This window comes from Oncorhynchus mykiss, chromosome 26, assembly GCF_057628025.1.
Source record: "Oncorhynchus mykiss isolate SJ-2025 chromosome 26, ASM5762802v1, whole genome shotgun sequence".
NCBI classification, from domain to species: domain Eukaryota; kingdom Metazoa; phylum Chordata; class Actinopteri; order Salmoniformes; family Salmonidae; genus Oncorhynchus; species Oncorhynchus mykiss.
The window spans coordinates 38,001,810-38,026,612 of NC_143047.1; the positions used below are offsets into that span (position 1 = coordinate 38,001,810).

The 24,803-nt window shown below is 43.8% G+C and overlaps 1 protein-coding gene and 1 non-coding gene across 3 annotated transcripts; both read left to right on the forward strand.

The window, feature by feature from the left end:
• The first annotated feature begins 1,806 nt into the window (after window positions 1–1,806).
• LOC110526916 (paired amphipathic helix protein Sin3a) lies at window positions 1,807–24,797 on the forward strand. 2 transcript variants are annotated; one of them, XM_036981333.2, is made up of 21 exons: window positions 1,807–2,048; window positions 3,449–3,653; window positions 3,859–4,038; window positions 4,875–4,981; window positions 5,230–5,554; window positions 7,393–7,644; window positions 8,979–9,131; window positions 9,477–9,632; window positions 10,591–10,677; window positions 10,903–11,021; window positions 12,033–12,243; window positions 12,510–12,626; window positions 12,726–12,964; window positions 13,102–13,285; window positions 13,415–14,009; window positions 15,552–15,721; window positions 16,987–17,160; window positions 17,403–17,495; window positions 17,617–17,711; window positions 20,432–20,636; window positions 21,927–24,797. In XM_036981333.2, exons 2-21 carry the CDS (start codon window positions 3,471–3,473, stop codon window positions 22,158–22,160), a joined length of 3,879 nt encoding a protein of 1,292 aa, XP_036837228.1. In that variant the 5' UTR covers window positions 1,807–2,048; window positions 3,449–3,470; the 3' UTR covers window positions 22,161–24,797. The 2 variants fall into 2 exon arrangements, with proteins under 2 accessions (XP_036837228.1, XP_036837226.1); XM_036981331.2 differs by having other exon boundaries at window positions 1,823–2,048; window positions 9,456–9,632.
• On the forward strand, window positions 11,104–11,241 carry LOC149971472 (small nucleolar RNA U109). The gene has a single exon (XR_016492414.1). It is a non-coding gene; the product is annotated as a small nucleolar RNA U109 (small nucleolar RNA).
• Window positions 24,798–24,803: the final 6 nt, after the last annotated feature.

A 24,803-nucleotide genomic window follows, 5' to 3' on the forward strand; every position in this document is an offset into this window, starting at 1 on the left:
TCACATGTGCTCAGTGTGAACCTGCTTTCATCTGTGAAGAGCACAGGGCGCCAGTGGCGAATCTGCCAATATTGGTGTTCTCTGGCAAATGCCAAACGTCCTGCATGGTGTTGGGCTGTAAGCACAACCCCCACCTGTGGACGTCGGGCCCTCATGGAGTCTGTTTCTGACCGTTTGAGCAGACACATGCACATTTGTGGCCTGCTGGAGGTCATTTTGCAGGGCTCTGGCAGTGCTCCTCCTGCTCCTCCTTGCACAAAGGTGGAGGTAGCGGTCCTGCTGCTGGATTGTTGCCCTCCTACGGCCTCCTCCACGTCTCCTGATGTACTGGCCTGTCTCCTGGTAGCGCCTCCATGCTCTGGACACTACGCTGACAGACACAGCAAACTTTCTTGCCACAGCTCGCATTGATGTGCCATCCTGGATGAGCTGCAATACCTGAGCCACTTGTGTGGGTTGTAGACTCCGTCTCATGCTACCACTAGAGTGAAAGCACTGCCAGCATTCAAAAGTGACCAAAACATCAGCCAGGAAGCATAGGAACTGAGAAGTGGTCTGTGGTCACCACCTGCAGAACCACTCCTTTATTGGGGGTGTCTTGCTAATTGCCTAGAATTTCCACCTGTTGTCTATTCCATTTGCACAACAGCATGTGAAAGTTATTGTCAATCAGTGTTGCTTCCTAAGTGGACATTTTGATTTCACAGAAGTGTGATTGACAGGGAGTTACATTGTGTTGTTTAAGTGTTTCCTTTATTTTTTTGAGCAGTGTAGTATATCTTAATTGGATGTTGGCATGCACACTTTTGTGGGAATGTATCAAAAGTGGACTAATGAATATAGGGGGGTTGAGTAAAATTATCCTGCAATTAGCAAATTATACTCGATTTTATTTTTAAACTGCCGTTGACACATATTTACAAGAGTTTCCTCCACTGTTAAGTGAAATTGAAAGGTTTTCAAAGTTGTTTTTCTTGTTTTTTTAACAACCTTTCTAATAACTCCCAACGAATACCAATTAAATTCGATCAAATGTATTTATAAAGCCATCAACAGTTGTCACATCATTACAGTAACCCGGCCTTAACTAATCAATATTATTGATACTACTCCCGCCCCACGTTTACTACAAACATAGATCGTGCTTATGTACGCACAAAGACGACTCCTGCTGGGGCTTTAGTTCATCTGGCTATCAGTCTTCAGGTGCAAGGACAAACCAGGTCTGATACGCAGTTGGTCACAAAAAGGCGTATTGGTCTCCTACTACCGCTGAAATAGTGTTAATCCTCATGAATTTCACTTAATTCAAACATTTTATACCTATGAAACATAAACCCTCTGACTGACTACCAGATTCTCCGAAGTCATTCGTAAGAACATGTAATTTACCATTTGGAAAAGCACCAGAAGTAAGCACCTTTTATAGTATTGCTTTGGTTATAACTGATTTGTGAAGCATCTATAGTCTGGTTCATAAATACTATATGTTGTGCTTATGAAGTCGTTGAGCACTATAATACCTATGCATGAATTGGTGTGTTTATGCGGTTGTGCTGTATCCCCGTGTCAAGATACGACAAGGCACAAAGTAGCGTATTATGTTCATACAGGTACAGTAGCTATATTTATTACATTATCATCGAGTTTATGGTTCTATATATGATATTTTGTAGTCAATGGTAAAAAAAAAGTTTGCGGAGGTCTAAAAATGCCTGTAAGTAACATTTTTTTCCCTGATCTGAGTGACTGGAAATCTGACCAATGAAGTTCCGTTGCTATTGTTTCCTCTGTTGAAGAGTTGCCAATTATCATTTAGAATGGGAGGAGACTAGCCGCCCTCATTGGAACCACGCCTCTGTTCAAGGAGCGTACTAGCCACAGGGATTGTTGTTAGCGGGTTTGCTAGCAGGGGCAGTTCTTCTTTGACATTTCAATTGGAATATGCACCCTCAATCTTGATACGGTTTAACTGGCGAATTTTTTTCATTTGACTGAGAAAATCCAAATTTGGTTCGACCAGTTGTTATTGGTCTCAGTCAGTTGAGGTGAGTTTTATCTCTCAAGCTAACTAAGCCCATTTGAAGCAAAACTAAATGGCGCTAGCTACGTGCTGTTACAGCAAGTTGCTACATAACCTTGTCAGACAGATGCATCAATACATCTCAGAAAATGTTATATTTCTGCTGGCAGACTGAGTCTGTAAACATTAACGATGCCTGCTTTAGCATGTCGAAAATGTCGCTAATGTTCGCTGGCTAATGTGTTTTTGACGATTAGCTAGCTACAGTAGTTCCATGAGCTAGTGAACAGCATCGTACAACAGTAGTTGGCTAGCTAAACATTTAGATAGGATTCGGACAAAATAACGACTAAATAGCTAATCGTGAAAAACACATTTATCCAGCGAAAAACAGTATTTGCTACAGTATTGAGATAATGTTAGCAAGGACAGTTGTTGTGCTACCTAACGTTAGTCGAATCACTGGGTTTCATGATGATGACGTTCGAACATGGCTGGTTAGCGTAAAGCCACAATGTGTTGCTAGCAGTAGCTTACTAAAAAGACCACCGGGAAGTCAACCATCCCTTGTTAGCTAGCGTTAACTGAAATCTATTTTTAATTGACATTTTCGTTATTACGACAGCTAAGGCGTTAGTTAAAAATGAAAAGGCGAATAGTTAACAGTACTCTGTAGATTATTTGACCTGACACGCTCGTGCATTTAGCCACACAAGTTCGGGCGCGCACGACTCCGCTAGCAGTGGATGGCGTCAGGCCCTCTCTTGGCAGAGGGGGAGGGGAATGGGCAGGTCTTATGGCTGGTTTAGAAGCTAACCGCTAGCCAGTTAACATCTCACTGTTAGCTTGTGGATTGTCTTTGGGACGTGTCGCCACCGCTAAATAAGAAACATACATTTAATTGGATTAGATTTATGGATGTGTTCCCTAGCCATATTCCATATGTTGGTTTACCATCTTGAGTGATGAGAGTAACGTTACTTCCTAGTTATCTTAGCAAGCACGCTAGCTAGATAAATGGTTGAATAACGTTGTCCAGTCGGTATCTTGCCAATTCGTCCCTACACACTGTAGTTAGCTACTCTATGTATTGTCCACTAAAGCAGTCAATGTGAATTCTAGCTCATATTCTGGTCAAACATCCTTCTTTGTGTCGTACTGAATTCTCCAGCCTTGTTAAGCGGGGGGGCTACCACTCTCCCTCCAAAGTGATCACAATAACGTTCATATCATCACATTTTTTCAAATATAGCCACTAGTTGTGGGTGAGACAGAAACTGGAGAATCCCATAAATGTGTGCCACAGAGTCTGAAATGTGCCAAATGACTGTATCCATCTTGGAATTCGCAGTTGTGTCAGGGTGACTATCGATTTATCAATTAAATATGCCTAAATGTTAACTGTGTTGTACCTGTGCCTCCTAGCTCTTTTGAGTATGAATATACAATGAAGCGGCGTGCGGAGGATCAGGAACCAGTATTTGCGTCCCAGCAGCAGCGTCGCCCCCCAGTCCCGGGTACTGCGGAGGGCTTCCAGCACCGCGTCCTAGCCCCAGCCGTGTACGAGGCCGTCACCGACAACATGCAGCCTTCCCCCGGCATCCAATACTCCATCCCCCAGGGTTACCAGGTATGGGAACTGTTGCCATATCTCTTTAATCTAGATGAGAGCATGTTCCACAGAAAATAATAATTTTGCTAGACTCTACAATGCATTAATTTATAAGTGCCAATTAACCAGCAAACTGTAGCTTCTGTATTTGCCTTTTTCAATGCTTTGTTTACTATTTTACCACAGGCAGAATGCTGATATTTGACTGAATCTTGTCCTCCAGGTTCCCACAATGCCCCAGAACTCCAGTGGTCATGGACATGCCTCTAGTCCCGCTGCACTTGTCGGGCCCCACCCCCACAGTCCAGCTGTCCAATCACAGGGGGCTGCGGTGGTCCAGAGCCATGCCCATCCTTTGGCCCCTATGGCCCCCTCACAGGGTGCCCAGTTCCAGCGACTCAAGGTGCATTTTTCATATGTATACATTTTATTGAATGTACAAAAGAGATGAAAAATAAGCACATGTACTAAATACAGAATAAAATAGAGGTATGATGGACTCAATTAGGACCTGTTGATTTCAAAGCATGGTAGATAATAGGGCTGGGAGTTGCCAGGGATACAATATCATCACCATATTTAGGTACCGATGTGTATTGCGATTCTATATGTATTCTGTCATTGTATTGCTATTCCACATTACAAACATTGCTCACTGTATGGCTGCTGCAGAGGGACGAGAGCCATGGGAAAATTAGTTTTGATCAGTCATGGAAATAAAAGTGCTGAAAACAAGCTATGAAGGAGAAGTACTGGAGTATAGGGATCCAGAATGGAGCAGCGGTCTAAGGCACTGCATCGCTACAGACCCGGGTTCCATTCCGGGCTGTATCACCACCAGCCGTGATCGGAGTCCCATAGGGTGGTGCACAATTAGCCCAGCATCTTCCTGGTTAGGGGAGGGTTTGGATGGGGTAGGCCGTCATTGTAAATACGAATTTGTTCTTAACTGACTTGCCTGGTTAAATAAAGGTTAAATACCTTTTTTAAGGTGGTTCAGCCAACTAGTGCAAAAATAATATTGGGATATTGTCAAAATGATAGGATATATCATCCAAAATAATATCCCTATGTCTAACTGTATGAGCTCTCCCATCACTAGTAGATAATGCAGCAATGAGACTAGTCAACAATTAAAGTATGGAGCTCATTGGGATGTTTTCATTATCTTGATCAATGCCCACTTCATCTCCTTATACCTTTGAAAACATTGTTTGACTGGCAAAACTGTTTTTGTAGGTTGAAGATGCTCTGTCTTACTTGGATCAAGTGAAACTGCAGTTTGGGAATCAGCCTCAAGTCTACAATGACTTCCTTGACATCATGAAAGAGTTCAAGTCACAGAGGTCAGTTACAATTTAGTTTGTTTTTCTAAGCAAACACTGTAAACATCCATGTAAGCCGTGAACTCTTGCTGCAGGAAGACATTCCATGTGTTTGAGGGGATCAGTTTGAGCAAGACGAGGTGGGGAATCACTAATCTTGATCACATAATTAGTAGTTATTTGAGAAGCAAAGTGATTTGTAGATCAGTGATTCTGCACAGTCTAACTACCATGTAGTCAGTCTTAAACACGCACATTTACTTTCACAGCATCGACACTCCAGGTGTGATCAGCCGTGTCTCCCAGCTCTTCAAGGGCCACCCAGACCTCATCATGGGATTCAACACCTTCCTGCCGCCGGGCTACAAGATCGAGGTCCAGACCAACGAGCAGGTCAACGTGACCACGCCAGGACAGATCCACTACATCACCCCGCACGGCATCTCTGTCCAGAACCTCCCCGTTACGGGGCCACCCAGCCAGCCGGTGCCCCATCATCACCAGGCCATGCAGCTGCCCAGTGGACCCCCCACCAGCACCGCCACAGCCAGCACTGCTCTACCCACCCAGCCTACACCGGCCAAGACCAGCAAGGTTCCAGCTCACTAAGACCCCTTTCCTTTGTTGTGTCATTCTGTGCCAGAACCTCTTCTCAAGTTCTTTGTTTCTGCATGTTTAGTTTCCTATTGGAGATTTGAACCACAAGTCATTGGCTTATTTCTTAATTTGTTATGTAAACATGTATTCATTTACTTATTACTGTATAGTTGCGTATGTAAATATAGTATTCAACTGTTTTATCGTTATGTGCTGATGTACACCACCATTCAAAAGTTTGGGGTCACGTAGAAATGTCCTTGGTTTTGAAAGAAAAGCACCTTTTTTTTGTCCATTAAAATAACATAAAATTGATCAGAAACAGCGTAGACATTGTTAATGTTGTAAATTACTATTGTAGCTGGAAACGGCTGGTTTTTAATGGAATAACTTCATAGGCGTACAGAGATCCATTATCAGCAACCATCACTCCTGTGTTCCAATGGCACGTTGTGTTAGCTAATCCAAGTTTATCATTTTAAAAGGCTAATTGGTCATTAGAAAACCCTTTTGAAATTGTTAGCACAGCTGAAAACTGTTCTGATTAAAGAAGCAATAAAACTGGCCTGGAGCATCAGCATTTGTGGGTTAAATTACAGGCTCAAAATGGCCAGAAACAAAGTACTTTCTTCTGAATCTCATCAGTCTATTCTTGTTCTGAGAAATGAAGGCTATTCCAGGTGAGAAATTGCCAAGAAACTGAAGGTCTTATACAACGCTGTGTACTACTCCCTTCACAGAACAGCGCAAACTGGCCCTAACCAGAATAGAAATAGGAATGGGAGGCCCCGGTGCACAACTGAGCAAGAGGACAAGTACATTAGGGTTTCTTGTTTGAGAAACAGACGCCTCACAAGTCCTCAACTGGCAGCGTCATTAAATAGTACCTGCAAAACACCACTCTCAACGTCAACAGAAGAGGCTACTCCGGGATGCTGGCCTTCTAGGCAGAGTTCCTCTGTAAAATGTCTGTGTTCTTTTGTCCAGCTTAATCTTTTATTTTTATTGGCCAGTCTGAGCTATGGCTTTTTCTTTGCAACTCTGCCTAGAATGCCAGCATCCCGAAGTCGCCTCTTTGCTGTTGACGTTGACTAGTGTTTTGCGGGTACTATTTAATGAAGCTGCCAGTTGAGGACTTGAAGCGTCTGTTTCTCAAATTAGACACTCTAATGTACTTGTCCTCTTGCTCAGTTGTGCCCCGGGGCTTCCCACTCCTTCTATTCTGTTTAGAGCCATTTTGCACTGTTCTGTGAAGGGAGTCATGCATAGCGTTGTACGGGATCTTCAGTTTCTTGGCAATTTCTCACATGAAATAGCCTTCATTTCTCAGAACAAGAATAGACTGACAAGTTTCAGAAGAAAGGACTTTGTTTCTGACCATTTTGAGCCTGTAATCGAGCCCACAAATGCTGATGCTCCAGATACTCATAGTCTAAAGAAGGCCAGTTTTATTGCTTCTTTAATCAGAACAACAGTTTTCAGCTGTGCTAACATAATTGCAAAAGGGTTTTCTAATGATCAATTAGCCTTTTTGAAATGATTAACTTGGATTAGCTAACACAACGTGCCATTGAGACACAGGAGTGATGGTTGCTGATAATGGACCTATGTAGATATTCTATTAAAAATCATATGTTTCCAGCTATAATAGTCATTAACAATGTCTATGCTGTATTTCGGCTTAATTTGACGTTATTTTAATGCACTTTTTTTTTTTGTTGCTTTTCTGTATAAAAAAAAAAACAAGGACATTTCTGTGACCCCAAACTTTTGAATGATCGTGTATATTTCATATTTGGAGGCAACTCATTGTCGATCTCCTTTTCCCCCCACAGCCGATGCAGTCTCCTGCCCTGACCCCGACTAGCCAACCCAACCCATCAATCCCATCCTACGCCTCCCCACGGTCCCCCTCGGTCCAGTCCCACGCCCCGGTGAGCAGCACCCCTTCCAGCGGGCCTCCCCTGCAGAACAACCAGCCTGTGGAGTTCAACCACGCCATCAACTACGTCAACAAGATCAAGAACCGCTTCCAGGGGCAGCCCGACATCTACAAAGCCTTCTTGGAGATCCTGCACACTTACCAGGTAAAAACACAGCGCGAGAGCTGCCCCACACAAAGCATTTCATTCAATAAATCTGGCTTCTTTCTGAAGGGTGATTTATTTTCAGTGTAAACAAGCTATACAAAAGACAGTGTACACACAGAGATCTGTTCGTAACCTGGGTCACCGTTCAATATGAACTTGAGGTTCCATTCCAGTGCTATAACGAAACTGCCGAAGGGGCAGTGGTGCCCTTTGTGTGGTCTCCCTGGTCACTTTCTGGGAACAGGGATACAAGAACCACAGATGTACTGGATAATAATTGCAGAAAGAAACTTTAGAGGAAGGAAATTCAGATCATTCTGATTGTGCGCCGCCCTGGCCCAGTGTCGTCCTGGTTAGGGTTTGGCCGCCCTGGCCCAGTGTCGTCCTGGTTAGGGTTTGGCCGCCCTGGCCCAGTGTCGTCCTGGTTAGGGTTTGGCCGCCCTGGCCCAGTGTCGTCCTGGTTAGGGTTTGGCCGTAGTCTGTAACCAGTGGTCTGAAGTTCTTGGTATAGTCTGTAACCAGTGGTCTGAAGTTCTTGGTATAGTCTGTAACCAGTGGTCTGAAGTTCTTGGTGTAGTCTGTAACCAGTGGTCTGAAGTTCTTGGTGTAGTCTGTAACCAGTGGTCTGGAGTTCTTGGTATAGTCTGTAACCAGTGGTCTGAAGTTCTTGGTGTAGTCTGTAACCAGTGGTCTGATTGAAGTTCTTGGTGTAGTCTGTAACCAGTGGTCTGATTGAAGTTCTTGGTGTAGTCTGTAACCAGTGGTCTGATTGAAGTTCTTGGTGTAGTCTGTAACCAGTGGTCTGATTGAAGTTCTTGGTGTAGTCTGTAACCAGTGGTCTGATTGAAGTTCTTGGTGTAGTCTGTAACCAGTGGTCTGATTGAAGTTCTTGGTGTAGTCTGTAACCAGTGGTCTGATTGAAGTTCTTGGTGTAGTCTGTAACCAGTGGTCTGATTGAAGTTCTTGGTGTAGTCTGTAACCAGTGGTCTGATTGAAGTTCTTGGTGTAGTCTGTAACCAGTGGTCTGATTGAAGTTCTTGGTGTAGTCTGTAACCAGTGGTCTGATTGAAGTTCTTGGTGTAGTCTGTAACCAGTGGTCTGATTGAAGTTCTTGGTGTAGTCTGTAACCAGTGGTCTGATTGAAGTTCTTGGTGTAGTCTGTAACCAGTGGTCTGATTGAAGTTCTTGGTGTAGTCTGTAACCAGTGGTCTGAAGTTCTTGGTGTAGTCTGTAACCAGTGGTCTGATTGAAGTTCTTGGTGTAGTCTGTAACCAGTGGTCTGAAGTTCTTGGTGTAGTCTGTAACCAGTGGTCTGATTGCTGCTTTTGCAGAAGGAGCAGCGAAACGCGAAGGAGGCGGGGGGGAACTACACCCCGGCATTAACAGAGCAGGAGGTGTACGCTCAGGTGGCACGGCTCTTCAAGAACCAGGAGGACCTGCTCTCGGAGTTCGGACAGTTCTTACCGGACGCCAACAGTTCAGTGGTGAGTGTTTCACGTCCACGCTAAAATAGTGCTCTACTGCAAGAGCTAATGCTTCCTTCACCCGAGATGTTATTTCAGAATGATAGAAGTTGAGTTTAAACTATGTGAGGACATTGAATTACAAACTTGGCCACTGTCATATCATATTGTTATTTTCATATGACTAATACCACCTGTTTTATTTACTACATCATGTGACTCAGACAGGGTGCATGATCAAGATGCACTGATAATGCCTTTCAGTTTGATGTAAAAGTTGTATGTTCTGTGCCGATCTACACAGATGTTGCCTATCTTAAACTCTCACGTTTATCTCTGATCCAGAGTTGTCCCCCTTTTCTCCAGCTGCTGAGCAAGACCACGGCCGACCGGGCGGAGTCGGTGCGCAACGACCACGGCACCACGGTCAAGAGGCCCTTGATGAACAACAAGCAGCGGCTCAACCAGAACGGCTGTCCAATCCGGAGGCATTCTGGAGCGGGCGCCACGCCTCCCGTCAAGGTAAACTAGCTCCTTCTCGTTGACAGTCTCAAACCTTTGTATGTAAACGTTTTGGCGCCAAACCGGTGGCAGTTGTGAAAGAGTAAATAATTGAGAATAATTTCATCATTTGACTTTTTTCAATAATTAGGTTATTTTCTCTTGAACCATATGGTCTATCCACTAGAAGCTAATGGACAATATGGACACAGATATAACAAATGAATACTATATATATATATAGATTACCGGTAGCTTTGCAACCATAGTTGTCAGACATGCGGCTATTAAGAAACTAGTTAGCAGTAGTAACAGTTGTAATACTGTTCAGACAGCTGTACTGCAGTGCCATCAGAGTCCCTGGGTTCGCGCCCAGGCTCTGTCGTAACCGGCCGCGACCGGGAGGTCCGTGGGGCGACGCACAATTGGCCTAGCGTCGCCCGGGTTAGGGAGGGCTTGGTCGGTAGGGGTGTCCTTGTCTCATCGCGCACCAGCGACTCCTGTGGCGGGCTGGGCGCAGTGTACGCTAACCAAGGTGGCCAGGTGCACGGTGTTTCCTCCGGCGCATTGGTGCGGCTGGCTTCCGGGTTGGATGTGCGCTGTGTTAAGAAGCAGTGCGGCTTGGTTGGGTTGTGTATCGGAGGACGCATGACTTTCAACCTTCGTCTCTCCCGAGCCCGTACGGGAGTTGTAGCGATGAGACAAGATAGTAGCTACTACAACAATTGGATACCACGAAAAAGGGGTAAAATTCAAAAAAAAAAAAAAAAAGATTGGTATACTTTTGACTAGAGCGTCCCATAGATCTGTCAACTCTTTAAATGTGGGATTTTTACCTTATTTTTTAGCTTCTCTTATTTACTGTAGAACTGTAATATACCGCTGAAGCCTCTCTCCCTGTATCAGTTAATTGGTCTACCATGTCAGTGGTAATGTAGTCCTTATTTACACTCAGTTCTTCTCTTTCCCACCCTTGCAGAAGAAACCCAAGATGTTGGGGAAAGACCATGCCATGGCTGAGGCCAGCAAACACAGCATCGGCACAGAATCTCTCTTCTTTGAAAAGGTCCTGCTGCATTTTTGTTTTAAACCTAATGTGAATGTTATACAATAACATAAAATGTGATCTATACGAATGACACCTATAGAAAGGATTTATTCTGTTCCAACTGAACATGATTTGAATTAATGAATTGCCTGGTTGTGATGAGACGCTGTCCCCCTAACCCAATTGTAAAGTAATTCAGTGTGTGTTGAAGTGTGTATTTACAGAGCTGCTTTCTTATCATAGGTGAGGAAAGCCCTCCGGAGCTCTGAGGCCTATGACAACTTCCTGCGGTGTCTGCTCATCTTTAACCAGGAAGTGATTTCTCGTGCCGAGCTTGTGCAGCTAGTGCTGCCGTTCCTGGGGTAAGCTTTAAGCAACTATCACCTTCGCCAAACAACCATTTAAAAAACTTTGCACAATTTATCAGCCTGACTACAGGATGCGCTGCATAGCTGTTGCAACTACCTTCTCTGCTGTGAGGAGTGTAGACAATTCAGTCATGCTACAGCAGATGAGTAGAGTTAACAGGGCCACCAGCCTCTCAAGATCAGGCTGAGTCGGTAGTATAAAACTCTGACACTCTGAGCATGTCAAAAAGGTGTTGCTAGTATGTTTGTTCTTAGGCAAAATGAATGTTCATGATCTAAAAAGCTATAGGTATCCTTCTCTATTCCTATTATTGGCCTCCTATACATTGTCAGCTCGGGGAAGGCAGGTAGCCTAGTGGTTAGAGGCAGGTAGCCTAGTGGTTAGAGGCAGGTAGCCTAGTGGTTAGAGGCAGGTAGCCTAGTGGTTAGAGGCAGGTAGCCTAGTGGTTAGAGGCAGGTAGCCTAGTGGTTAGAGGCAGGTAGCCTAGTGGTTAGAGGCAGGTAGCCTAGTGGTTAGAGGCAGGTAGCCTAGTGGTTAGAGGCGCTTAGCCTAGTGGTTAGAGGCGCTTAGCCTAGTGGTTAGAGGCGCTTAGCCTAGTGGTTAGAGGCGCTTAGCCTAGTGGTTAGAGGCGCTTAGCCTAGTGGTTAGAGGCGCTTAGCCTAGTGGTTAGAGGCGCTTAGCCTAGTGGTTAGAGGCGCTTAGCCTAGTGGTTAGAGCGTTGGGCCAGTAACCGAAAGGTTGCTGGATCAAATCCCCGAGCTGACAAGGTAAATATGTCGTTCTGCCCCTGAACAAGGCAGTTAACCCACTGTTCCCAGGTAGGCTGTCATTGTAAATAAGAATTTGTTTTTAACTGACTTGCTTAGTTAAATAAAGGTAAAATTTAAATATGACATAAAAAATAGATGGCCTTGTTCGTTAACGGCATGTGAAAATACAAGCTTTGTTATTCATCCTGATATTTTGCCGCCCATCTAACACCCATTCTGGAATGTGATCTGCAGAAAATTCCCAGAGCTGTTCTCCTGGTTCAAAAACTTCCTGGGCTACAGAGAGTCCAGCCACATCGAGAGCTTTCCCAAGGAGAGGACCACAGAGGGCATGGCCATGGAGATTGACTACGCTTCCTGTAAGAGGTTGGGCTCCAGCTACAGGGCGCTACCCAAGAGCTACACACAGCCCAAGTGTACAGGGAGGACCCCACTGTGTAAAGAGGTGAGCGTAGCAGTTATTGACAGTCAAATGTTACCCTTCAAATTCAACCAAATTGAATCCTATAAAAACCTGAGGAATTAGTCAAATACATGTTTGTGTATTGGAAAATTAAGAGCAAAGAAAATAAAATTGTAGTCACTTTTTTTGCATGCGTCATCCTGCCAGTGAAGTCGATCACAGGGGTTTAATTGGTTAGTACTGAGATGTTGTTCATCTTGGCAAGTGACTCAATTAGAGCAGAGTTTTAACAGTATGGTCCATTTCAGGTCCTGAATGACACATGGGTGTCGTTCCCTTCGTGGTCAGAGGATTCCACCTTTGTCAGCTCCAAGAAGACCCAGTATGAGGAGCATATTTACAGATGTGAGGACGAGCGCTTCGAGGTGAGACTTTCCCCCCCTCTCATGGTAGTTATATTCTAATAGTACAAACCAAAGTATGCTGATGTACTGACATTTTCCATACTGTTCTTCTCCCTGCAGCTGGACGTGGTGCTGGAGACCAACCTGGCCACCATAAGAGCTCTGGAGGCCGTACAGAGGAGGCTGTCGCGCATGACGGCCGAGGAACAGGTCAAGTTCCGGCTGGACAACACCATGGGCGGCTGCTCCGAGGTCATCCACCGCAAGGCCATCCAGAGGATATATGGCGACAAGGCCGCCGACATCATCGACGGGCTCAAGAGGAACCCGGCTGTGTCCGTCCCTATAGTACTCAAGAGGTGTGATATGAAGAGGTTGTGTGATGGACAATACATGTAAATTAGAGTAATGTAAAGCGGCCTGAGCAACAGCTTCCAGAGAACATGTTGCTGTCCCATGTTAACCACGGTATGTGTTCTGATTGACCTCGGTCCAGGTTAAAGATGAAAGAAGAAGAATGGAGGGAAGCCCAGAGAGGATTCAACAAGATCTGGAGGGAGCAGAATGAGAAGTATTACCTCAAGTCCCTCGACCACCAAGGCATCAACTTCAAGCAGAATGACACCAAGGTGTTCCGCTCAAAGACCTTGCTCAATGAGATTGAGACCATATACGATGAGGTAAGAGGCAGTGATATACCACTTACTTGATCTGATCTATATGTTAATGTCTCCCAAGTATTGATTAAAACTTTTTTTTATATATATATAAAGCTACTCTAACCCGTGTTTTTTTTTGCTTCCATTTAGCGACAGGAACAGGCTTCCGAGGACACGGCCCCCGTGCCTGGCGGGCCCCACATGACCCTGACCTACCAGGACAGCCAGATCCTGGAGGACGCCGCCGCGCTCATCATCCACCACGTCAAGAGGCAGGTCGGCATCCAGAAGGAGGACAAGTACAAGATCAAACAGGTCATCCACCACTTTATCCCAGACATGCTGTTCGCCCGGCGCGGGGAGCTGTCAGATGTGGAGGAAGAGGAAGACGAGGAGGAGGAGGAGGAAGAAGACGAAACCGGGCCAGATGAAGACGGGTCAAAGAAGCACAATGGGTTGGCCGGCAGTGGTGGCTCCGCTAAGTCTAAGCTGCTATTCGGCAACACGGGGGCACAGAAACTGCGTGGCCTAGACGACGTCTACAACCTCTACTACGTCAACAACAACTGGTACATCTTCCAGCGCCTGCATCAGATCCTCTGTTTGAGGTTGTTGCGCATCTACGGGCAGGCAGAGAGGCAGATCGAGGAGGACTGCAGGGAACGGGAGTGGGAGAGGGAGGTGCTGGGTGTCAAACGGGATAAGAGTGAGAATCCTGCCGTCCAGCTGAGACTAAAGGAGCCCAGTAAGTCCAGACAACCTTTAAAACCAAACTGCAGCACGCTATGAACCCACTGACCATTAAGGTTTAGATCAAAGGATCACACATTTCTTTTGCACCCAGTTTAACATTTTTCTATGGAGAAAATGTACTTTACCTTCGTCATGCAATTTTATATCTACAAAGCTCTTCCTCTGAAAGTCTGACACGTTGTTTTTACTTTCATATCTGAAAAAAATGTACATGTACAGTACATGCTAACGTCTCCAGGAGAATGGTTTTTTGACAACGTCAATGGTCCCAACACAGACCTTTGTTCCAACTGCACATAGATACCCTTCCTATCATTTACACCACAACCAGGGGGAGATATACCCTCCAGATGTTTACCTAATCTCAATAGGCTAGCCGGGATCATGACAACTGTCTGTGTTTTTAAACCTTCTGATTTCAACACGTTTTGCCAACGTATGGCTCATTCATCCATAAGATACCCTCTGCAACCTCCCCCTAAGCGGCACTTGTGAAGCAACACAGGTTAACCATAAATACTCTGTTATTTTGATAACTGAGAATAAATCAAATGCATCGGTCAAATCAATGCATCAGATCAGACGTTAGTCAGAAGTTCTCCTACTAATAACAGATGAGGGTGAGACATTAGTTACATAACAATTCCTAAATAACATCCTTATAGCCCATAGTGTCATACTATGAAGTGCATCAGATCAGACGTTAGTCAGAAGTTCTCCTACTAATAACAGATGAGGGTGAGACATTAGTTACATAACAATTCCTAAATAACATCCTTATAGCCCATAGTGTCATACTATGAAGTGCATCAGATCAGACGTTAGTCAGAAGTTCTCCTACTAATAACAGATGAGGGTGAGACATTAGTTACATAACAATTCCTAAATAACATCCTTATAGCCCATAGTGTCATACTATGAAGTGCATCAGATCAGACGTTAGTCAGAAGTTCTCCTACTAATAACAGATGAGGGTGAGACATTAGTTACATAACAATTCCTAAATAACATCCTTATAGCCCATAGTGTCATTCTATGAAGTGGACGTTGTTGTACACACTATCTCTCATTTCACCAGGCTATATTTTGTCATAATGATCTGATCACACGGTGCTACGAGGGATGTACATTAAGTAGCCTACAGCAACCTTGCCTGGGCCACATTCAGTAGCCAAACGTTGCCGAACGAAATGCCACCAATAGTCCGTTGTATCCTTATTCTAATCTAGGCTATATGTCAGAAAGGCATGTTTGTTCCACATAGAGTATATCTATCTGAACTTTTCAAAACGTTGCATCTTGCTGAACGCACCTCTGATGTTGATTGGCAGGTGGAATGATGTCTAATGAGGTTGCAAGGTAAAAGTGGGAGGCGGGATCAGGGCAGCAAAACAATGAACTGATACACACATGTAACTTAAACAGTTTTCTAGGACCCCTTTTGGCTGGTGAACGCTACTTTCAAAAACCACTTGCTGAAAGTATACAAAACATCTGTACTATTACTTTAAATCCTGACCTTCTCCTTTTCCAGTGGACATTGAAGTGGAGGACTACTACTCTGCCTTCCTGGAGATGGTGCGGAACCTCCTGGACGGTAACATGGAGCCCACCCAGTACGAGGACTCCCTCAGGGAGATGTTCACCATCCACGCCTACACTGCCTTCACCATGGACAAGCTCATCCAGAGCATTGTCAGACAGGTCAGTACAGTCTTTTCCCTCCGTTAGGTTCCAGATGGTGAGAAAAAGCCAACCTTGAGGAACATCTAGGTGCCAAAATTGTCAACTGAAATCAGTTGAGGCCCATCTCTTTCAGGCGGTGGGGGACGGGCAGCAACAGAGCTAAATGGGGGCCCACCCGGCCTAAACAATGATAACTTTGATGGCTGACTTAACCTGTTGCGACGAGCAATCCCGTATCCGGGAGCGTAATTATAGCCTCAAGCTCATTACCATAACGCAACGTTAACTATTCATGAAAATCGCAAATGAAATGAAATAAATACATTGGCTCACAAGCTTAGCCTTTTGTTAACAACACTGTCATCTCAGATTTTCAAAAAAAGCTTTTCAACCATAGCTACACAAGCATTTGTGTAAGAGTATTGATAGCTAGCATAGCATTAAGCCTAGCATTCAGCAGGCAACATTTTCACAAAAACAAGAAAAGCATTCAAATAAAATCATTTACCTTTGAAGAACTTCAGATGTTTTCAATGAGGAGACTCTGTTAGATAGCAAATGTTCAGTTTTTCCAAAAATATTATTTGTGTAGGAGAAATCGCTCCGTTTTGTTCATCACGTTTGGCTAAGAAAAAAAAAAAATTCAGTCATTACAACGCAAACTTTTTTCCAAATTAACTCCATAATATCGACAGAAACATGGCAAACGTTGTTTAGAATCAATCCTCAAGGTGTTTTTCACATATCTATTTGATGATAAATCACTCGTAGCAGTTTGGTTTCTCCTCTGTTCAAAATGGAAAAATGCACGCACCTGTAGATTACGCAATAGTTTCGACGGAGGACACCGAGCGGACACCTGGTAAATGTAGTCTCTTATGGTCAATTTTCCAATGATATGCCTACAAATACGTCACAATGCTGCAAACACCTTGGGGAAACGACAGAAAGTGTAGGCTCATTCCTTGCGCATTCACAGCCATATAAGGAGACATTGGAACACAGCCTATTCAAAATCTGTCTCACTTCCTGTATGAAATTTAATCTTGGTTTCGCCTGTAGCATTAGTTCTGTGGCACTCACAGACAATATATTTGCAGTTTTGGAAACGTCAGTGTTTTCTTTCCAAAGCTGTCAATTTAATGCATAGTCGAGCATCTTTTCGTGACAAAATATCTTGTTTAAAACGGGAATGTTTTTCATCCAAAAATGAAATACTGACCCCAGAGGTTCAAGAGGTTAATGACTGTGCTCACACCTGGCGTTGTGGTTCCCATCATCAGCTCCAGCACATTGTGAGTGATGAGCTCTGCGTGCGCGTGACAGACCTCTACCTGAGCCAGAGCACCAACAAGGCCACCGGCGGCGCCCTGTCCACCCAGGCCTCCAGAGCGACCGCCGAGGGGGCATACCAACGCAAGGCGGAGCAGCTCATGTCCGACGAGAACTGCTTCAAGGTACAGTATGGGTGGGTGGATGGCTGGCCCACCTGGAATGTTACTGTGTCTCAGGAAAATACTTTGAGTTGCATTTCAACTTTCATGTGTTCTCTCTCCAGCTCTCTGGTTTTCTCTCTTGCTTTCATTTTGTTCTTCTGTCCCCATTTTGTTCTTCTGTCCCCCCTGGTACGTTCTCTCTGACATTTGCTGTCTTGTCTTGTTGGTTGTCTTGTTGTTTGACTGGTTTGTTTGTGGTCCAGCTGATGTTTGTGAAGAGCCAAGGCAGCGTGACCCTGACCCTGGAGCTGCTTGACACGGAGGAGGAGAACTCAGACGAACCCGCTGAGACAGAGGTGTGTGTGTGTGTGTTTGTTAGTGTGTATGGCAGGCAGTCTCCACATGACATTTAGAACAGATTCAGATGAGGCAGGTTCTTGTGTTGTGACGGTAGTTCTCTTCTGGTTCTTTAAACAGCGGTGGTGCGACTACGTGGGACGCTACCTGAACTCGGACTCAGCGTCTCCAGAGCTGCGCGAGCACCTGGCCCAAAAGCCTGTGTTCCTCCCCAGGTGAGGCCTCTGGCTGTGTCTCCCCCGTCTGCACAGCTAACAGCATCTACCCCTAAAGGCTCTCTAAGACAGGCCATGGTACTGTTTCACAAGCCAAAACCAGCTGACAAAAAAAAACAAAATGACTCATTTTGAGAATGAGTGCAAGCCCATCTCCCTCTCCACGTGCAGGTCAGTTCCAGGTCAGTGTTTTTTGCACAAACCAAACTTTCAGGGCTTTCTTCCCGTAGCCTCAAACTAAATGGGGCCCCGAGACTTATCCACGAAGCACTTGTTTTGAAAAACTCTGCCAATAGTGATGAACACACACACCAGTTGAACTACAAGTGCACTAGGTCATTTTTGTGTTTGCTTTCCTCAGAAAAGTAGGCCTAAGTGCTAAAAAAAAAAACTATGTTTAGTAGAAATGCTGCCGGTGCCTGTCCTGTTTTTGTTAGAGAGAATGTAATTGGCTGTCTACTCGAAAAGCAACTTGTTTCCCTCCATTTCTGCCCCCTGCCTTTATCTCCGAAAGATTGCACTTTACCCTGCCATCTTTTTAAATAGACTCATTATTTATCCATTTATTCACACTTTTTTGTTTTGTTTTACGGGGCCCTTTTATTTATGAATATTGCCATTTTTATATTATATTAGTAGGATAGTATTTATTTCAACTTTCCCACTCAGCAGACTAGTCATCAAATCATTGGGTAAAAAAAATCAAAATATTTAGTTAGATTTTTTTATTTATTGTGAGAATAAGGCTACAATAGCGGTTTGATATAAACTGAAAGGAGGAAGAAGAAGAGGCAATGAACAGGAGTTGACTTCACATTGCGAATGTAGGGAAGGGCAGGAAGTATTTTTATACCATGGAGCATATTAGTGTTCTATTGTACAATCATTTCCTCTGTTGGAGGAGAACCATTTGGTTGAGCAGAAATTCTATATGTACAGTGTCCTTAATTGCATTGTCACGACGGCCATTTTTTTTTGTTGTTGTTGTGGCATTGGTGACAGGCAAAAGACCCCTTTTTGTCGGTCTAGAGAAAAGGATTCAGATAAAATCTTTTTTTTTTTTTTATCAGCTGCCCTGTGTTTCCTGTAATTGTATTCATAGGAAAAACATTCTGTATGTGACTTCTTCTAATCACTGTTTAGATACATGTTGTACGGATTGAGATTTGGGGTGTTCAGCATTATTATAATGTGTAAAACAATTTAAGGATACAGTGCACTCCCGTTGCAATCTTTTTGTTGTGGGTGAGGTTTTTATACGAGTTGACCAAGACTAGTGCTGATAACTCATGAAAACCTGGTCAAGCACGGCATCTGCAACACTTGTACAAAAGAGAAGGGGCTTGTGAATAAAATGGTCTGAATTGTATGCTCAAATGTTGGTGTATTTCTTTCCAGACGTCTCTCTGAGCATTGCATGGAAGGGTGGTTGGGTTCTCTATTAAAGCCCTGAGATGAGTGTTGCACATCAAGCCTGTCTGTCTTTGGTTTTCAGTGCTTGTTGCCATTTTTCAAAAAGGGTGTCCATAATGTATCATATACATTTCAATGGGCTGGAAGGACCCATGCAAAACAGGAACAAAACAATTGGCGTCAGTCCCCCCCCCCTTTTGTTTTATTTTACCCATTGCATATATTTGCTACTTGTCTTGACTGGATATGATTTATCAGTGATCTCACCCACATTTAGTCTGTTTCTCATATCAACAATATGAGAGGTTGGTACAAAAGTCAATAGGCATGATTCTCTTATTTTCCACCCCTAAAAGGACCTTCAAACAGCAGTGACAACCAGCAGGTTGTCTTTTCAGTTCAATGTTATCCTCATTGCATGGTCATAACTGCTCTGTACGTTGTCAGTGGAAGTACTGTATGTGCACATCAAAGTATCCTTCAACCCATATCCTGGCTTGTTAACCCTTTTGGCGGCAATGTGTAAAAAAACAAACAAATGAAATGTCCTTTCTCCCATTTCTATTGGAAATTGGCTACTCTAACTGCAATGTCCTAAGTGGCATTGCCAAAATATTCTTCGTGGTTTCAGTCCTCGCTCACCTCTACCCTGTGTGGTAAGTACACATTTAAACCTTTCATTAAAGCGGGGTGAATAATAATTGCATTTTTAATGCTTGCAAAATCATTTTTAAAATCTGGATTCAATTTGATTGACCAAAATATTGTTTGCCAGGGATATTAAAGACTAACAAGAGAATCAACATATGAATGTCAAACGGAAGTGCACTGTACAGGAATACTGCTGCTACTGCAATAGAGCCTACCCTTCCCCTAATCATTTGTGTCCCAGTTAAACTCTTATTGGGTGAGTTGCTATGCATGGGTATATCAAGACAAATCTTTACAGGGACGGCCCGCTCAAATTTCACACATTTTCTGATCTACTAAAATTGTTAACTTTGAGTCGGAAATGGAAAACATTGGCCTAAATGACTGAGTATTTTGACCTCCTAAATAGCATTAGTGTTGGTCTGTTATTTGGGAACCATGTGTCCTGTCATTTAGCTATAACTTACACATCCTGTGCTCAACCAATGTTACAAATGGTATGGATATAGTGCATTGCAGTCTAAGTACTCGCATGATTTGACCGAAATTTGCGTAAACTGTCCTTGTAAACTGAATTGCTATGTGGGAAGAGGGCACAGGTAAGCAAGGTGTTACTGGCTCTGGTCTAATGCCAATCTTTCTCCTCTTCCAATCAGGAACCTCCGGCGGATCCGGAAGTGCCAGAGAGGGTGGGAGCAGCTGCAGCAGGCGAAGGCAGCTACGGGGACGTCGGAGAAGTCCCACAGTGCTGAGGACCTGAAGATGGAGTGCATGTTCAAACTCAACTCGTACAAGATGGTGTACGTCTTCAAGTCGGAGGACTACATGTACAGACGCACTGCGTTGACCCGGGCTCACCAGGTAGGCAACACCACCAACCAATGTTCCCGAAAAGAATGTGGGCCACTGAGCAAATTTCAGGTCTGCTGAATGCGAATTTGAACATTTCTGGAAATTCTGTGCAACTTCCAGCGCGTGTTTACTGTGAACACTGAGGCTGTACTCCCTTTAAATTTTAACAGTGGCCAAGTAGGCTACTGTGGCTATTTGATCAAAAACAATGGCTAAAATAGATCCCATAATGTTTTAACATGGAAATAGCTGTTCTATCATTCAGCCTACAGTAGTAGCCAATGTGGTGTTCAATATAGGTCTACATTCCATGAGACTTTAAAAACAACATGTGGGCTTGTCATTAACCTGTTAATACACTTGACTAAAAATGTTGTTTGATGCAAGAAACCACCTTACAAAATAAAATTCATTATTATTCCCATACCATTACTACAGAGAATCAGACTAATGCTACCCTCTGCCTATTGGCTATTTTGCTTATTCAAGCCTGTCTCAAAATACAACACTGCCACTTTAAGACAGTCTCTTTTACCTGACTCACTTTTAAAAGATGTCTAGAAATGCACACATTTTGTGCTCTTGTAAGAAGCAATCACTCCCCTATTGCTGACTACAAATGATCTATAACTGGGCTAATAACTCACTAACTAGCAAAGGATATGAACAAAATGTGTAACCGTGGATACATGCAGGGAATACTCTAGAACAGTGGTCACCAATCTTTTCTGAGTCCCAGTCACTTTCTGAGTCCCAGTCACTTTCTGAGTCCAGATGCAATCTGAGATCTACCGCTCAGAATTTTTTAAAACATGACTTAAGTCTATGCAACATTAACCAACATGAGCTACTTAAAAGACAAAATCCAAAACAACTAACAATAAACTGAATTCATCAATGTTCAGTATTTTAAATTGTAAAGTCATGTCTTTCTACAACAAATGTTTCCATTTTGGGCGGTATACTCGATAAAGTATTCAATAATCAAGGCATTAGAATGTACCGTAGGCCACTGAAATACAGCTCCTTCCACAAAAACATGTACCCAGGGGGACCTGGCTACTATTTCTATTTGGCTGGCAAGTAATGTGCTGACAAGTAATGTGCTGGCAAGTAATGTACATGTGGAAAACACTGAAGATATTGGAATATGTAAAGATGTTGGAATATGTAAAGATGTTGGAATATGTCATATTTTGAAATAATTTAGAGAAACATAATGGCCGCTTACTGACGTTTCAATCAGAGTGCTGATATGATCTTCACTACAGCTAACCCCGGTGTCCCTCCCTTCCCCAGTCCCACCAGAGAGTCCACACTCGCCTGCACCGCCGCTTCCAAGGCTTGGTGGACACCTGGGCCAAGGAACACGTGACCAGCGACATGGCCACCGACACCCGCAAGTGGCTGATGGGAGAGCGTCGCGAGGGTCTGTTGCCGTGCACCACCACCCGGGATCCCCAGGTCCTCTATTACCTGAAAATCAACAGATACCATGTGACGTATCATGGCAGCTCGTCGGGGTCACCTTAGCTCAACCGGGTGACGCGATGACAGGAGTGTATTACTTGTCGTCATTTTAATACATCAGTTTGGCAGCAAATTGCTGGATTCTGGAAACTGCCGGAGATTACTTTATATTTGTTTTTATAAGGACTTTTTAAATGGACCCTCCCTATCTTTGCAGCACAAAAAAAAGCCAAATTTCCTATGTGGCCACCAACCAGTTGTCCGTCAGCCCCCTGAACCCCCACCCACCCCTACCGGCCTGTCTTATGCCACCTTTGAATACAGCAGAAGACATGCTGCGACCGAATACTCTATGAGTGCAAGAAAGGAAGCCGTTGTCGTGAAACAGCTATTGATCCTCGGCTGGACTGATCCTCAGACCGATGGATACTGTTGAGAGCCACGCAGAAAGAGCACGCCATACAGAATGCTTGGCCTTCCCCCCCCCCTGTTTTGAAGCAATATACACCCATCGAAGTGGTTGAGGAGCACCACACCAACCGGTGTGCAGGTCTCTAGTTTAACTGCTAAGGGGAACCACAGAAGTCTCTCACAACCACTGTGAGTAGGAAGATTAGCATACAGGCATGGACTATGAACCTGTATTTTATCCAGACCACAAGATGGCTTTTGGATTTTGTATAATTGTAAAGCCTGTGAATGTTTCTTTCTTTCAGTGGTACAGGTATGTATGCTGTGTGTCCACAAACATCTCTGGCAGCCGTGGTGTAGATAGTGGGCAGAGTTCTGCGAAAATACCAGGTTTTCCCCCAGTCAGTCAAGTATAGGAACATCAGACTACCCCACATACTGCTGATTTTGTAAATAGCTTGTTGATAGTCGTCCTTTTTGTCAGAGATGTGCATTGATGTGTACCCTAACAGACTTAGTTTAGACCTCGGGTCAAAAGTTGCTGAAGAGAAATAGCCTATATTGAAAATGCTCAAATTTTAACAACTGTTTTTACCAAAGGAACTTTATTAGAGCCTTTTTCCTTTGTGTTCTGTTTATTTCCTGTTATGTCATGTAAAGCCTTCATTTAGCAAAGTATAACGTTTTCATTGTCTTGAAATGGATCATTTTATACAAAATGTTTCAAGACCTTATTTGTCTATCTGGTTTTTCACTCAAGTCATTGGCACCAGTTCCCATTCGGAATTTCTGAACAATGAATGTAGCCTAGAAACTATTTACGCTTTCCCTGTACATAATGTAAACGGTTTGTACCCCCTAAACCAATTCTCCATTAATATATCCATCAGAATGTCTGGATCAGTCATCAAATATGGAACCGCTGATCCCATAAATCCATGTCTTACTGTGGTCGGGATGATAGTTGCCATTGGTAACAGGCAGGTTGTTGCGTGTTAAGATTCCCACTTGGATCACAGGTTCCTCCTCCGGGGCTACAGTAGAGGGATCAGTCATGCCACCTCCTCCACAGGACCAATCAGCCACATGCAGCATCCCCATCTCTACTTTCTGGTAAATGTCACTTTAAAGATGACTCAGAGACATAAGACTCCCGAGTCTGTTTCTGAAGCACAATCATGCTCCGTTAAAATCAATCCAGATGAGATGTGGTTCTGCCTACTTCACAAGGTATTGATAATGTCTCAATATAAAAGAGAACGGTGGTAATGGCCCCCCCAATTATAAACAGCACTGTTTTATAGTGTCATGTTGTACACTTTCAGAAGGTGCAGGTGTAGACACATATACAATGATTTGTGAAATTGTATTCTGATCACCAAATCTGGTCCATGTCCATAATAAGACCCACATTGACAACCATATGAGTATATGTGAATGTATACCATTCAACCGCTACCATTGAATCCTCAACAACCAAGCAACAAGCACACTGCATTTGACATGCGATTCCTTTCTCTTTTTTTTCTTTTTCTTGTAAGAAGTCCTGTCCCCAGAAAGGTTGCGCCTGTAGTGTTTTGGGTTGGTGGTAATACTTCCATTTTCCCAGTGTTTCATCATCGAATGAATTTGAGTTTCATTTTGTCTAACCACATGTCACACCACTCGGTACCTCTTCACGCCTGACCAGAACCTTCTCATCTGGCTCTGTTTCTGTCCAGCATAGCCTGTAAATTCTGGATGTTAATTCTGATCTCACATGAGAACCTGGGCATTCCGATTTACATGAAGAAATGTAAACAAAAACACTTTGGCTATGGACATCAACCAGATCCTCAGATCCACTTGACTGAAGTCTTGCTCCTACACTACCGATGGAACGATCTCATGGAATAGATCCAAGCCACTACACCAGGGAATACTTTGGGGAGAGTTGTGTGTGTGTGAAGTTGAACTGCCACCAATTGATCTGGAAGGAGGACATTTTAACAACCCAAATAGGACCAGTTTCCCCATCAACGTTTGGCCCCACAAGGCGACTCTGTCAGTGCTGTAACCAGCTAAAGACAATCTCTGGACTGTTTCTATCTTTAGACTGATTTTCATTTTTCTATTTACTGTGTTGAACATGGAGTACAGGAGGACTACTGGGCAGCTGAATTGTATATACAAACTACAAAGACTACATTTGTAGCCCATTTTCTGTGTCCCTTTGTCACCTCTTCTTTGACTTCTATGATGTTGTGTAGTATGGTGTTTGGCATTAAACTCTTATTTGAATAGACTGAAGCCTTG